The sequence below is a fragment of the Centruroides sculpturatus genome, unplaced genomic scaffold (assembly GCF_000671375.1).
Source record: "Centruroides sculpturatus isolate CEXI.00-Female unplaced genomic scaffold, Cexi_2.0 scaffold727, whole genome shotgun sequence".
NCBI lineage: Eukaryota > Metazoa > Arthropoda > Arachnida > Scorpiones > Buthidae > Centruroides > Centruroides sculpturatus.
This window is the reverse complement of record NW_019385161.1, coordinates 98,366-113,871: the sequence shown is the minus strand read 5'-3', so window position 1 is coordinate 113,871 and position 15,506 is coordinate 98,366. Positions and strand designations below refer to the sequence as shown.

Below are 15,506 nucleotides of genomic sequence, written 5' to 3'. Positions count from 1 at the left end.
AATTAATTTTTTTTATAATTTAACCGAATATTTTACTCGTACGAGGCGTAAAACTTATCATAGAATAACCTTATAGGCCTATTTCTAATGCTTAATTAACCTACAAATGTTTTATTTTATATTATTTTATACAATTTGTATCATTTAAAAATAACCTAATGTAATATAATTTTTGATTTTAAATAATAAATTATAATTAAAAATAGATTTAAATAGTCAAATGAAACATTAAAAATGTTTATATAATAACAATAATAAATAAAAAATAACTTGATTTATTAATTCTAAAGGTCAGTCGAATTTAATTTAATGAGTAAAGGTAATATTAATTACAATTAAAATCACATAAATCTTCAGTAACGTAATTAAAAATTCGAACGAGTTTTAAATGTGTTAAAAAAATAAAATTCCGCAATTAAAAATTATTGCCTGAAGTTATTATTAAGGCTACGAATGAATGATCTTTTTAAGGCTACGACCAAATCAAATATATTTAAACAATAATTAATCCTTAACGTAGCCTTAAACACATTTAAAATCCTAACTTAAATCGAATTAAGACATAAAATTATATAATTTTAAATTAATATAACAAAAGTTTAAACGTAATTAAGGCTTGTATAAAGCCTTAAATTGTTGTTAAAGCTTAGTTTTAAAGGAAGAAGTTTTTAAAAAAGAAAAAAAAATTACCGGAAATTTCGCTTCGTGAACGACATTTAAATGACATATTTTACAATTCCCATTCATAAAATAGATTAAACAAGGTTAACATCATATAAAATCTTTAAAGGAATTACTCGAATCATTGAAAATAGGCAATTAATAAAAACGTAAAAACCATTTCAACTAATAGGTCTACTGATAAAAGCAGTTTTGTTTTTTTTTTTTTTTCTTTTTTGTCAATCGATCTAAACTTTCGACCAATTTATAGACCCAATCAAGAATGAAAAATTATTAGCTTTAGAATTTTTAAGGCCCCCAAGCCTTTAAGATAAACTATACCAATTAGTAGAAACGAACGTAGATCAGGGCCTGACGTATATTATTGCAGATTAGGTGTGGTAACAAGGACGTTAAAACTCCAAATTTTCAACATTTAATCTGGTTTATATACAGAGTTTTCTAGAGAATTTTTTTTTTCTCTAGAATTAATACTGTAACTGCAACAATTTGACAGGTGTTCGGCGGCGTTCGCTTTAAATTTAACAGAGCATAACGTTATTGGATCCTGTGGGAAAGTAACTAAAAAAAAAAGAAAAAGAAATGGTTAATTTTATCCGTTATGAGTGTATTTTTTGGAGGTTAAAACCTCTAAACTTTCGTCGATGTTCGTACAGTACATAAAGTATAATTGTTGTAGTTCATTTGTAATGTTATAAATAAAAAAAAAAACTTAATAAGAAAATGACTTTCGTATAGGTTTTTTAATGCAAAAATTTTGGTAAAATAACATTAAAATATTTTCTAAAATATTAACAAGAGTTGATAGATTGTTTATTGAACAATAGAATCATTATCATCGTCATTATCTACCCCTTTTTTTGGGGGGGGAATTTTTCATCATTTGAAAGGCACGCGATTGATAAATTAATTGGTTATACGGTAATTTCAATTTATTAAAATTAAAATTAATGAGATATTCTAGAATTTCAGGTTATTATTATTTTAGAATTTTATAAAAAAATACCTTCATAAATCTTCTCATACATACACATATATTTTAATTACGAGCGAATTTATAAACAATTATTCCTTCGAGAGATAAAAGGAAAAGGTTTTATAAGTTAAATTTCTTAAAATAAGCTTTAAAAAGTATAATTTTTTAGAGATATTTAGAATTTAATAGAAGCTAGAAGAGATGCAACTTTNAAAAGGAAAGGGTTTTATAAGTTAAATTTCTTAAAATAAGCTTTAAAAAGTATAATTTTTTAGAGATATTTAGAATTTAATAGAAGCTAGAAGAGATGCAACTTTAGAAATCGATGCTAACTCCTCCGCATCATCTCCTAAAGTAGCATCACTTAAAATCGGATTTTATGGATAAAAATTTAAAAAAAAACCTATAAAACTAAACTAAAAACATTTTAAAATAAACTAAATAAAATATAATTAATAAATATATATAAAAAATAGCGAATAAATTAAGCAAAGAACCGAATTTATGTCTCCGAAGAGAGAAGAAGATTAATCAAAATTAATGAAATTAATGCCATTAGTTCTAACAATTTAAAGTAATTAAAATTCAAGAATCGTTTTTAATTCAGTGGAAAACATCATAATTAAAGGCATAAATGTCAAAGAAAAATGCTATCATAAAAATTTAAATAACGCAATCACGATTATCTCGTAAGTTGAACTGACATTTTAATGTTTTTTTTTCGGATGATTTTTTGTTGCTATTGAAGCAAAAGATATTGTTACAAAGGTAATTCTAAGAGTCTAAATTCCATTATAAGTAATTACTCATCTACATCTCAATATTTGCATTCTGTATATATTCTTTTATAGTGAGTTATTTAACATATGAATGCAACAAAAGGGAAGCATTCGAATGCCCCAAGCGATAAGTTAATGGTAACAAAATAATTATTGTTGTTCCAATGTTTTCATTGCGTGCATACTTTTTTTCCTTCCCCCCGATTATTCTAGATATTTCTTACTTTAATTACAATTAAGAATCATAAACTTTGACTACGTTCCAAACAATATGAAACTCATTAATGGAACGACGAGAATCGATTCGCTTTATAATCATTAAAAACAAAAAAAAGTAATTAATTATCACATTTATCTTTCGTAGAAGAGTTAATTGTATTCTTAATTTCTTTAATTAATTGAAGAATTATCGATTAATATAAGTTTCGAGTTAGAAGAAAGGTGAGTTAAATGCAATAAAGATCCGTCCGTAGGCCTGTAGGGAGATTGTTCCTATGTTTACTCATAAGTTGGAGGTTTAGATAATTATTTTATGCCCTAAGGATCCTGTTTAGATTGTCCTCGGTGATAGGAAAAGAAAGTTTAAAAATCATTTCCTATGTTTTCTATCGATCGATGATTTAATTGTGTTTAGGAAGGTTAAAATTGCACGTTAGAATTAGCATTTTAGGTGACAAATAAGCAGTAGAGAAATTAAATCTTATCGTAGATTCGATCGCGTGTTTTTTTTTTATTGTTCTAAAGGTTAAAGTTAGATAAGAATCAGTTTATTAATTTTTCTATAAGGTTAAAATACACGTTTAATTGAGTTAAAATGTTATTTTATCATCTGGAATTTTGTTTAGCATCATCGTAATTTAGAGCACGAAAATTTGTGGTTCCTAATAAAATAATAATAATAATAATATGATAAAATTTGATATAAAATGAAATTAAAATAATTAAATTACATCAAAATTAATAAAGGAAAAATATTATTTTATTAGGTACGAGAATGCAATTATCGATATCAATTGCATAATAACGATTGGATGGTTTTAATTTGTGCAATTAAATATTCATGAAAAAACCGTAGAAAAATCGATAGAAATTTAGTAAATGGTATAATACGAAACGATTTAAAATTAGAATGTGCATATTTAAAAGGTCGTCTTACTTAATGGAAGCGCGAGAGTTCAATTAGTAAGTAGGAATAATAGGAAAGAAGCACACCCGACATTAATCAAGCGTGGAAGGGGACGAGATAAATGTTTGGGAGTTATAGTAAGCGGGTACCCCGTTATAACGCTATTCCTCCATTATTTAATTCAACAGGTGAAACACAGAAGGATATTTCGGGTTAAGTGGCGGTCCGACAACTAACTGGTACCGCTCAGCGGTCGCACGTCGTCAGCATATGTCAGACACGCAAACACGCACACAGCCAGTAGTAGGTAGAGCGGTGAGATGTAACCCGCAGGGCAAGCAAGCTCGACTTGTGCTTGCTCTAAATCTCCAGTCACAGAGACTCGGATCATCAGCGCGACTTTTCCTACTCGCTAGTCTACTCCATGGCAAAAGCCAATGATCGTCGAGTACTTAAGTCTAATCGCTGATGAAAATTAACACCGCACGTCTACTGACAGTTGCACTTTATTCTTCTTCGTATAGGACTCCGAGTCTAAAGATCTATCAGAGATCGTGGCAGGCAGGGGTGGTATGAGGCACAACCCTTGTCCTACCTGGCCGTCAAGGTAAAGGAGAGAAACCCCAATAGGAGAATTTTGATGGACTTGAGCGTCCCGAAACGTCCCAGCTCACCGGCCGATCAACTTCGTCCAAATATAGGACTATCGTACACTTCGTCGGCGGGTCCTGTATCGACTGTTCCCTCTGTTGGAGGAACACCGGCTGCTCCCATTCCGGCCATGGTACACTTTCCTCACGCAGCTGCTCCCACTACCGTATCTCCTCAAAGACCACCCGAAATGTTAGCCAATGATTCACCCTCCTTCTCCTGCAACGTCTCTACGGGGCTTCTACCAGGTAAGTTTCTTCTCTAACTCTAACACCCCATTTAAATAATATTTAAGCTACTCTTTGCCATTAATAATTCATCCGTTTAATCGATAACGCTTCTGACTTCGGTTCCCCTTTTGATCACGGACTTTTGGGAATTGTTCTAAAGTAATTAAACCTTTCTCGTAAATTTTTAATTCCTTATTAATTCTTTATGTGCACGACATTTAAATATAACTAGTCGTTTATGTGTTATTTAAGTCCTTATCGAAATCTTACCGTTTAGTGTTTATTCACCTGAATTATACACACTTTATAAATAAACTAAGAGTTAAATACACAAAAAATCACTTATAAATTGTAGAATTTAACAATTTTCTTTGTAAACAATTACAAATAATAACTCAATTGTTGTAGAGGAAAATGTTAATTTTTATAAAATAAATTTAAAGACATAAAAAAACCTCTTCGATCATCGGAATTTTAATATTAACCTTATCAGAAATTATTATTATTGATATGAAAAATGTCTACGAATAAAAATTAAACCTCTTTTTTTTTTAAAGTCGAATGCCTTAAGGCCTATATTGAATGCCTTAGGCCTATACAGTTGAGCATCGCTTTTTACTAGAACGATTTGTTTTTACTTTTCTAGCCCTCTAGCAATTTTTACCTGTAATTGCTATTATTCTTACTTTCTACAGAAGTGTAAAGAAAAGCAAAATTGTTTCTAGACACTCCACTAGCAAATGATTAATTTTAAAAATACCTCTTCGCTCGTTTTACAAATGATCACATACAAATATATAGATTAACAATGAATAGTTATAATTTTGTATAGTTTAAACAATCAGTTATAATAAAATTAGTTTAGACTATTGGATAATTTATTATTTATTTAAATTTTTTTTTCTTTTTAAATAATTTATTAATACTTTTCTTCAACTTTTAATATACTTTAACAGTATTTAAATCAAGTTTGTTTGTGAGAATTGTATGTAAATGCGATCAGTTTGACGTTTAAAAAAAATAAATAAATAAAAAGGGGGGAGTAAAGATTTTAATTCTTCTTGGAATTTTGATTGTTTGTTTGTCAATGAGTTATGACAAGAATACAATTATATACACATTTATTAATAATTTAAATCACTTTAAAGGTCTCTCTCTCTCTCTCTCTCTCTTTATTTTTTTAAAACTAGTTTTAAATTGGAGTCTATATAAAATTATAACGAAATTAAACCTTTAAGTATTTAAAGTATTATCGAAAATACAGTCGACCCCCCTATAACACTGTTGATTTTTCCGTTTTATATGAATTCCATGTTGTACGAGTCACTTAGATTTTACAAATACGTGAGCTGTTCACAGCCCGGCACACGTATTTGTAAAATCTAAGTGACTCGTACAACATGGAATTTATATAAAACGGAATAATCAACAGTGTTATAGGGGGGGTCGACTTGTATTCGCATCAATTTTACACTTTAAACTTTTAATTAGGTCTTTAAAATTTACAAAAAAAGGGGGAATAATATTGAATAAATAGGACAATAAAAGCGACCTTCTAGAATTTATACAATCGCATGAATTGTTAAAATGTATGCCTACAGTGTGCGAGTTCTAAGCATTAGATCTATCATATATACAGGCACGAACGTTGAAACTTTTCTAAGTTACAAAATAATAAATGAAACGTTACTTATATACATGAAAACAAAAAAAAAACCTAACAAACTTATTTGATAATTCATGAGGAGCGGGTCTAATTTTTCACTCTACTCGATAATCGTTCCTTATTTATTATTAAAATTCTACATCGATTTTCGTTAAAGTGTTTCTAAACAAACCAACGACAAATTCCATTCGAAATAGAATTTATTTTTCTGAAATTAACGCATTAAAAAATGAATATTTTTATGTACCTTTAAACAGATTTTTCTTGGGTGTGACTCATTCGAGAAAAGAGTAAATACGAGTTGTATTTGGCAGAAATAATTAATATTTATGTATTAATTTTTCATACATTTATTCTATTAAAGCTTTATATACACTGGGACAATTTCAGAAGCCGGAGATACGAGTATCATTAGAACAATAGCATTTTTCTTCACATGAAAATGTTGAAAAATCAGGTTAATGTTTAAGTTAATTAACCCACTACAAGTCATTGCTATGAATTAAATTGTTGCAGCCGTAACACAATGATGTAGAAAGAACGTTAACGTTTAATTGATTTAAACGTTAGTGTCGAGTTTTCGGGGGTTTTAAATATAAGCTTATAATAAAACGGAAAAAATGTCGAATGCCGTATTTATCATAAAAACACAACAACAATAGAAATTTCCTGTCTATTTTACAGCTCAATAAGACGTCAAGGGGGCCGAAGGCTGTTATCCGTTTCTCAAACGTCATCGGATGACGTTCTGAGGGTGTGGCCAACTTAACCAAAATCGACTTCCCAGTAGGAGGTCCACGTCCAAACTGTCACATCTTATTATGGTATGTTCAGTAGGTCATTGTCCCATTCGCATCCCTTAACGGAAACAAATTCATCCGAGATGAAGTTGAAAAGATGGCTAACAGACACTAGAGATAGATAGATAGAGAGAGAGAGAGACACGCAAAAAAAAAAGGGGGAAAATGTAAGGAAAAAATAGTCGAACTGATACTTATTATGCATAAAATAATTACTTTTCTATTATTTTAAAAAACAGTTTTTAATAGTGATAGATGTATAAGCTACTAATCATTCTACTTTGTCCTAGTTGTCGGTCAACTCGGTGGTCTTAATTCACCTTATGTCGCCTGGATGGCGGACAAGCTCGCATAATTAATCCAGTTTCACTTTTTCGGTTCCATCCCATCCATCTTCAAAAAGTCAGAATGGCGTCAAGAGATAGACTTTTAGATTGTTTAGATAGTCATTATACCGGCTTTACGCTAATAACTTTACTTGTAAAAAATTATATATATATATATATATTATAATGAAAACTCGACCTTGTTACTCACGAAATAGTCAAGAAGTTATGGAATAATAAACGAATTTTATAATTCTTAGAACTGTTTGGATTGTTAAATAACTATTTCTTGAGTTGGCAATTAAGTTTAACGTTAGAGATCTTAAGCCGGAGGTGAGAATGAATAGAAGTTTGTCGAATGGTTGATCATGTGTTGTTATCTACCTTTTCCGATCGGGAATAGGTGCAGTCGGTTTGTTCACATTAACAATAGTTGGGTGCAAGGTTACCCTCTTACATCGTCCTTGATAGTGAAAGCTTCAATCGTCCTAATTATCACGTCCTTGTCGATTCTTTTTGTTGATATCGCATTCGCCTACTGACCTACGAGTGTGCTCATACATTTTTAATCCACGAGTAATGTTACAAAGAGCAGTTTATGATCCGCGTCACAATACAAATTTTTAATTAAACACTAAGTTATAAAAGTGACTCACTGTTCTCGACTTCTCACGTAGGAATCACTAGGTGCAGTATGTGTTTTATACGTCCCTCGACTCGTTAGAGAGGTAGAAGAGGTCCTAGATTTAGAAGGGAGGAGGGGGAAAGCTACACAGACTGGCATAAATGCTAAAAGCAAGAGCAGAATCTTATCTCTAAAACCCTTTAATCAATGACTAGATGCAGCACACAGTCTGCTCAGCACTGGCTAGTCCGTACTAGTTCTTAATTACAGGGGCGAGCGAGGAGTTTTGGAAACTGGTTTCGGCACAGTTGTATCAAAGATCTATAAAACTCGGTCCGAGTCTAGCATCGGCGCCGGAATCCCATCCGGCCCCAGTTGTGTCTCTCGATCCCAGCCGTTAAACAATCATGTCGTTAGCTTCCGAAGATTCGTAAGGCAGTTTATGACTTACATGAACTTAATTTGTAACCACCATACTTTAGAGTAGCTTCCAATGCGATAAGCGACAATCCTTCACTCGCTATAAAACTCTAAATAAATTGTATACCTTAACAATTGTAAGAATTTTCAAACTAGTAAAATTCTATTGCCTCGGGCTACGAAACGTTCGAATTAATTTAATATTTAAACGTAACAATACCCGTACACGACACCGATTGTTTTCCTACTACGATTTTTTTTCCTTTCTTTCTCTTTCTTTTGGTGTATCGTCGTAATAAATTCCCAACTGGATTATTGTTCGAATTTCCTTAATAGCTTAATCAAATAGAGACTTTAAAGACAATCGAACTGTATAAAGAGCAATTGATCTATCGTGCTTTCAATCTGACCCAAGGCTAGCGATTGTTTATACTCGAAACACCATTTGTAAGAGTGAAGTGAATCTCTTGTATGTGTTTGTACTCGGAGCACGATGCAAGAGGGGGGTTCCATCTCGTCACAGGAACCACTGGTTTGTTGAGTTCATGTAGTCCGATGGTTTTTGTGACATTCTTCCTTCGTTCTTGATTAGGTCTGTAATTACAAATCCACGGCCCGTCCTCTTGTTGTCTTCCCTTCCACGATGAGTGCTGTTTTTTCTTCTGTCTCCTGCTATACACCTTCAATTAGATCGAGGTCGTTGTCCCGTCTTCTTTCTTGATTTCGTGTTTCGAACAACAGCTCTTTTTCTCTATACCTCTATAATGATCTTGATTAATACAGATATCGATTGCTTTCATCCACACGATTTTGACACTTAAGGAAGGAATTAATAAACAAAATCTTAATTTAAAAATATATATATATAAAACGAAACGTTTTAATTAAAAGAAAAACTTATTTTTAACCATTAAAAATTTACAAATTAAAATTTAAAAGAGTTAAATTACGATAAAGACTAACAGAAACGAGTTTCATAAATGTATAAAAATAAATTCTTCGCTATTAATTTAATGTTATCATAATAATTTTCAGACTATTTCCCTATCAGATTTTAAAGATATATATATATCTTACAGATAGTTTTTATAATAGAAATATATATGTTTTTTTTTCTTATTATTATTTTTCATCCTCATCTTCAAACGTCTCGCGTGAGCATCATCATTCAGAAGAAGACGACTAGACTTCGGAAATGTACCATTCAAACATCTTTAACTACTGTAATATCAGCATTATCAACAGGTTAGATATTACGTAAGGATGAACAGACAGAAAAATATATATAAAAAAACTCCACTCTTTGATTTCCGGAGGCTTTTAAGTGAGGGCAAAATAGGGTTTGGCTCTTGCAATTGCACCATTAATCCTTTCTAGACTATGCAGTCATGGCGTAATCTTCCTAAGAGATCTTTAGTCCCGGGGGTGGTCTTGTCCCCATCATTTAAATATAATGATGACTTCTACTCTTCTAAACTACAAGAGTATTGGGTACTTCATTCCGTCACATCTGTCTGTTTAAATACAAATAAATAGAATATCTGGTATATACGACCTAACACCCCGATAGCAATTAATAATTGGGTAGTTTGTGGCTTTAAAGATTCACTTGGTTTATCCATTGACGTCAAATTTTATAAATTCCATCGAGTGTTATCAAATTCACGTTAAGTAATTACATAAGAATCGAGCTGCAAACTGTCGAAAGTACTATTTTAATGTAAGTAATGATTACCTGTAGACAGGGGGAACGTATGCAAATGGAAGCGGTCACAATCTTGCAACGTAAGCAATTCGCATGCGATGGCCCCGCGAATCAAAGATTCAAACAATGCTTTGGGGATGGGCGTATTGACATTCCTTTTGTATTCTCTATACGTTGTTATCACGCAATTTTTCACTGCAGAAAGTAGAATTAGAGAAACTTCTACTAGTACGAAGAAGAACAACAGAAAAGCTAATAAAATTGATGAGATATTAAGAAATATCATCGGATTCAACATGGGATCTTGTAATCTTTTCGAGTTAAGGCCTCTTATCCACAGACCAAAAATGTCGTCGCGTGAGAGAGAATACTTTCACAACCCTCTCCTATCATGGCACGACAACTATGGATATGTTGCCTAATCATAGGGCAAACATACGACCCGAGGGTTCGGACAGGCATCCTTACACTCGTCTAGATGTTTTTAGAAGTATTTGTAATGGAAGTTTTAACGCGTCAAGGTTAAGAGAATTTTATGGAAATGATCCCCGAAGTATAAAGAGAATCTTGATCACTTCTTTGGGATTTAAGAAAAAGAGGGATTAAAGAATCAATATGTGCAATTCAAAGCGTACTAATTAGTGTATAATTATATTAATTTTGATATTGAGAGAGTTAGACAAATCTCTTTTCGTTAACGTAATAATTATTTTGATTTGAGATATCCGGTTATTACTCGAACGGATATCCTTAACAGCTCGTTGTAATCTTTTGTAATTCAAAAAAAAGAAGCAAAATAACCTAAAAAAACCATTCAGAAATTAAAGAAATCCACGACAAAGTATTCACTCGAAGGTTATTTTTTCTTTGTTTCCTCAAACTGGATCCTATCTTGCCTTCAAGGTACGAACTAAGGATGCGGAAGGGGAATACAAACGTCAAGATTTTTTGAGCATTTTCAATACATTTAATTCTTTCTAGTATTATAATTGGAATCTCTTCTAAGCCAGTTTCTATCGGATTTTCTATTTTGCAAATGGTAAAAATAACCCATGGCTTATTATAGGTTTAAAAAATGGAGATTCCGTCAGCGAGTGAAGAAGAGGGGTTGTTATACCCAAAGGCCTTAAGAGGCTTCGATAATTAAGTTCACCCCTCTTTAGGCCTTTAGCCAAAGGAGCCGATTTTAGTGTTTTATATATATATATATTTATAGACTTTTACGGTAGTGAAGATGATTTAGAAGCTCTACGAGATGATTAGAGGTGAAGAGATTGGGTGGATTTTATAAAATTTTTAAAATTTAGTACGGGTCTTCACGATATTTTAAAATTTTGTGAGGAGGAACGGATCCAGAAACACGTAAACATAAAATTTCGAAGTATAAATCTAGGAACCTTCCTTAAGATCTATCAAATTTACTAATAATTCATCATTAAGAAAAAGGTACACAAGTGTAAAATTCAATTTATAAATATATAGGCCTACTATCGAGATTATAAAGGTTAGTGAAACATTTATAGAGGTGAAAAGGTAGTAAAATATCCCCAAACAAAGGTAAATCCTCTGTATAAAACTATTAAAAAAGCCATAATTGCTCTTCTGTAATATCTTGAGGAGAGTTTTAGAGGGAAGAAATGACTGTCAGATGATAAATTATCCAAAAAAAATTGCTAAAATCTTAAATTTCTAAGTGTAAAAATCATTGACTCGAATTAAATAAACCCTTTTCAATCGAACGAAGTAATTATAAGGTGAAATTTTAGTAGTTCTAACTTCGTCCACGCTTCAAAGCCGATATTGTTATTCAATGAAGTGAAGAAGGGGAAGGCAAAGTTTAATACAAAAGTTAGTCAACCGTTTTGATTTAACTCAGTAAAGAATCAATAAAACTAAACAAGATGAGATTTAATTAATTAAGTCCAATATCGGTTCATTGTCTTATCTGTCGTCGGTTTAGTCACTTCACTTTCGATTCCTTTCTTCCAATTCATCATTGTTGTAGCCATTGTTTATTGTAGTGGAAGGGCGTAGACTTCATATTTTATTTACTGAAAGCAATAACAATGAAAGCGATAAAATTCCAAAATTTCTTCTATGTTACATTCTCATTAAATCTTACCAAAGATAAACTATAGATTACTATCGAGGATGGTCATAAAACTGTTTAATTTTTATTTTATTTTTCTACTTGTTCTGATAATTAATTAAATAATTTTTTTTTAAAAAATTTGATATATATATATAGGCTTTAAAATGTTAAAATTTTCTTTAAAATTTAGGTAGCCTGAGCCCTTTATATTTAAATTCGAGATTAGGAGATTCGTTGCCACCCCCTCCTCCGAGGATCCTTCCTGATTTTTCGCCTTACGGTTTGAGGCCTTACGATTTTGCACGGCATCTTCTATCATCTCAAACGACAGTTAACAAGATTCTTGGTAAGTATAGAACCAATTAAACCCCTAAAAATCATACCAAAAATCACCCTCCTCCTCTACGTTTGTTTCTATGATGTTTCCCCCTTCTTCTTAGATCTTCGTGCCTATAATTTTTGTTATAACAAGTAACAATAGTATTATAAATAAATATTGAATCCTTGAAGCTTAGCCAAATGCTCGAGCAATTATTCCTTTTTATGTTACCCTCAGGTAATTTCATAATTGAGCAGGCCTAATGAAAAAAAAAAAAAAACGTGTATATGTGTGTGTGTGCGCGCTCGCTCGCCATTGCAAGGTTGTATTAATGTATAAAAATAATATAAAAATAACCTCTGTATAAAGAATTTAAAGTTCTGTAACCTTGAAATCCGAGTTGCACAATGTTAATTCGATTAATTCATACTAATTGAGTAGACCGGTTTAGATCCTTTGATAAAATGAGAATAAGTACAACCATTAATTTAGACAATTTTTTAACGAGTTTATGAAACGTTATAACGAAGTATTTTCGTAAATTTTGCCACATTTAATCGCATTAAAATACATTTAAATATTTCTTAATGTAATTAAAGAAGAATTTTACATTTAATCCTTATTTAAATGCAAAAATTCCTCCGAGTACCCTCTTGCATATTTAATGGATCGTGTATCTTAAATCGCTCACTTTGGTATGAAAATAAGTAAAAATTGTATCCCTCCCCCTTTAATCACTTCGAATTAGATAAGAGGAATATTTGATATAATGGTGAGAATTTTGCTAAAAAAACAAAATAAAAAAAATAAGTGGACGAGGGAGCAAAATCAACCACTCAACCACCTGTTACGTCTACTATTAATGGCGAGTGTATGACAACCACCGAAATCGTCTGGTGATAGGGGTGGAGATGAACACTAGATGCCACCTGCTTCAGGGGAAACAGAATACTGATCCCTCCAAGGCCAAGATAGCCTAAAATTACGGACGATCCTGACTGCTTCAATGTGCCATTGGGCACTCTTCGGCTCATTGCGCGAGAAAATTGTCACTAAACAGGTCTTAATACGTTCACTTTGACAGCGAGAGAAAATAGATTTGAAATTTTAAACGTAATCTTTCTTTCTAGGACATTATTATTTCGATTCAGGAAGAGGAAGAGGGATTTTTCAAAATTGTTTTTTTTTTTATATTATCATTTCTTTAAGAACCTAACAATGGATGATTATGTTTAGTTGTTCGAGTTTCTTTTGACGATATGTCTGTAAGTTACTCCCAACTTTATGACTCAATATAGAGAAAAATACGAAATTTATACATTGTTACGCTACATTTACTTATATTATTTGGCTCCAAAATCCGTATAACGAGCGCTAAAGTTAAGATTCTTAAACATTGTTAGGTACCAGTTTAACTTTCTTCTACCTGCCAAATTATCTTTCGTGTGACAGAACTATGTTTAAATTTTCAAACACGACTCTAACATACGTCAAATGGCCAGGTAGACGTGAACAAGTAACCGTTGTTAGAACCAGATTTACTGTTTACAGATACAGTATCGAGATAATGTCTCTGCTAGCTATCAAACGTCATTGAGCTATTTACTTTAAAACCTCTCTTCAAAAGGTACATTTAACGATCTGTCAGAGAGGGAGATTTCACTCGAAAGATGCTAAAAATTTCATACCGTTAGGCTCAAAAAAAAAAAATATGCCAGAAAGATAGCGCAATGCACCTGTCACGTATGTTGTAAGCGATACTAGAATGCGATAATTACCAGTAAGAGTAGACGCGTGTACGAAAATTAACCCCTCCGAGATACGTGGCAAAGAGATTATATAAAAATAAAATTAAAAAAAAAAATTGTCCCAATCTCTTCCATTGTCTTCACTTTGCGTTGACATACCAAACTTCCTCCCATCTGCACGTTCCCGATCACAGCAACCATGTTAATCATAGAGTTGTGAGTAAGCAGACTGGTATCTAGCAATCCCCTGCAGTCACATAGTTCGTTAATTTTTGCTGTCTTATCACTGTTAGACCGTAGAGGCCTAACTAATTAATGACTTCACATAGAACAGTACCAAGGGGTGGATAAAAACGGTTGTCTAGTGTACCCACTCGCAATTTTTTTTTTCCACTTCATCTCTAATCACTGTGTACTCTTGTACGATTCTTCTAAGGATTCTGATTTACATATCGTTATTATGTATTTTTTATACGTTATAACAGAATCCCCGTTGATGAATTTAGAAGGGGGATTTAGAATGGGCGTATCCATTTCGAAATTAGTCGCGTGAAGCCAAAAAAATCACCCCTCTAAGAAATAGGTTCCAGCACTTAAGATGTTCAGGAAATTAACAGTGAAATCTCATTTAGTAACCCTTTAATTTTCTCATATCTACTGTATTAAACGATGCGAATCAAATTTTTTCTAATTTTAATTCATGTTCGAGAGGTGTGATTATGGAGATTTTTCTACTTCGACCCCCCTCTTTCGTAATTAAAACTAAGTTGTTCATCAATTAAGTACGGTGTAACAATATCATTTTTAATTAACTTTCTCGTATATGATGATGATGTCGGGGACTTAAAAAAAAAAATATGCCATAAAAACCAATGAAATTTGCGATTGTTAACAAAAATTTACATTAAATTTCAATTAAATTTTTAGTACCAATGATCTTACCAACACATTAACCTTGAAATAACAGTTGTTAAATTCTAAATTTCTCTTCCAAATCTCGATATAATGTTAATTTTCTTTCATCTTATTAAATTTTTGTATCTTCTTTACACGAAATAATCAAATATTATTAAATATAATAGGTCGATATTATGAAACTGGATCGTTACGACCGGGAATCATCGGAGGAAGCAAACCAAAAGTTGCCACTCCTGTCGTTGTATCAAAGATCGAACAGTATAAACGGGAAAATCCTACCATATTCGCTTGGGAAATTCGTGAACGACTCATTTCTGAAGGTAAGACCTTCATAAATTTCTATTTTATTATATTTACAATGCTAAAAATTCGTTGAAAAAATTATGATTTGCTTCATTTGTAATCGTTACTTTAATGCTGGAGAGTATGTTTAAGTTTAAGCTT

At 31.7% G+C, this 15,506-nt stretch overlaps 1 protein-coding gene across 5 annotated transcripts in view; it reads left to right on the top strand.

The window, feature by feature from the left end:
- Positions 1–15,506, top strand: part of LOC111635618 (paired box protein Pax-6-like) — a 58,172-nt gene that overhangs the window by 29,874 nt on the left and 12,792 nt on the right. For 2 of the 5 annotated variants that reach the window (XM_023380630.1, XM_023380629.1), the window contains exons 2-4: positions 4,087–4,461; positions 12,268–12,423; positions 15,227–15,382. In XM_023380630.1, coding sequence (XP_023236398.1) covers positions 4,203–4,461; positions 12,268–12,423; positions 15,227–15,382 — 571 coding nt within the window. In that variant the 5' untranslated portion in view covers positions 4,087–4,202. Of the gene's footprint in view, positions 1–3,640; positions 4,462–9,368; positions 9,526–12,267; positions 12,424–15,226; positions 15,383–15,506 lie in introns of those variants that run through there. The other 3 variants (XM_023380632.1, XM_023380633.1, XM_023380631.1) reach the window with 2 other exon arrangements.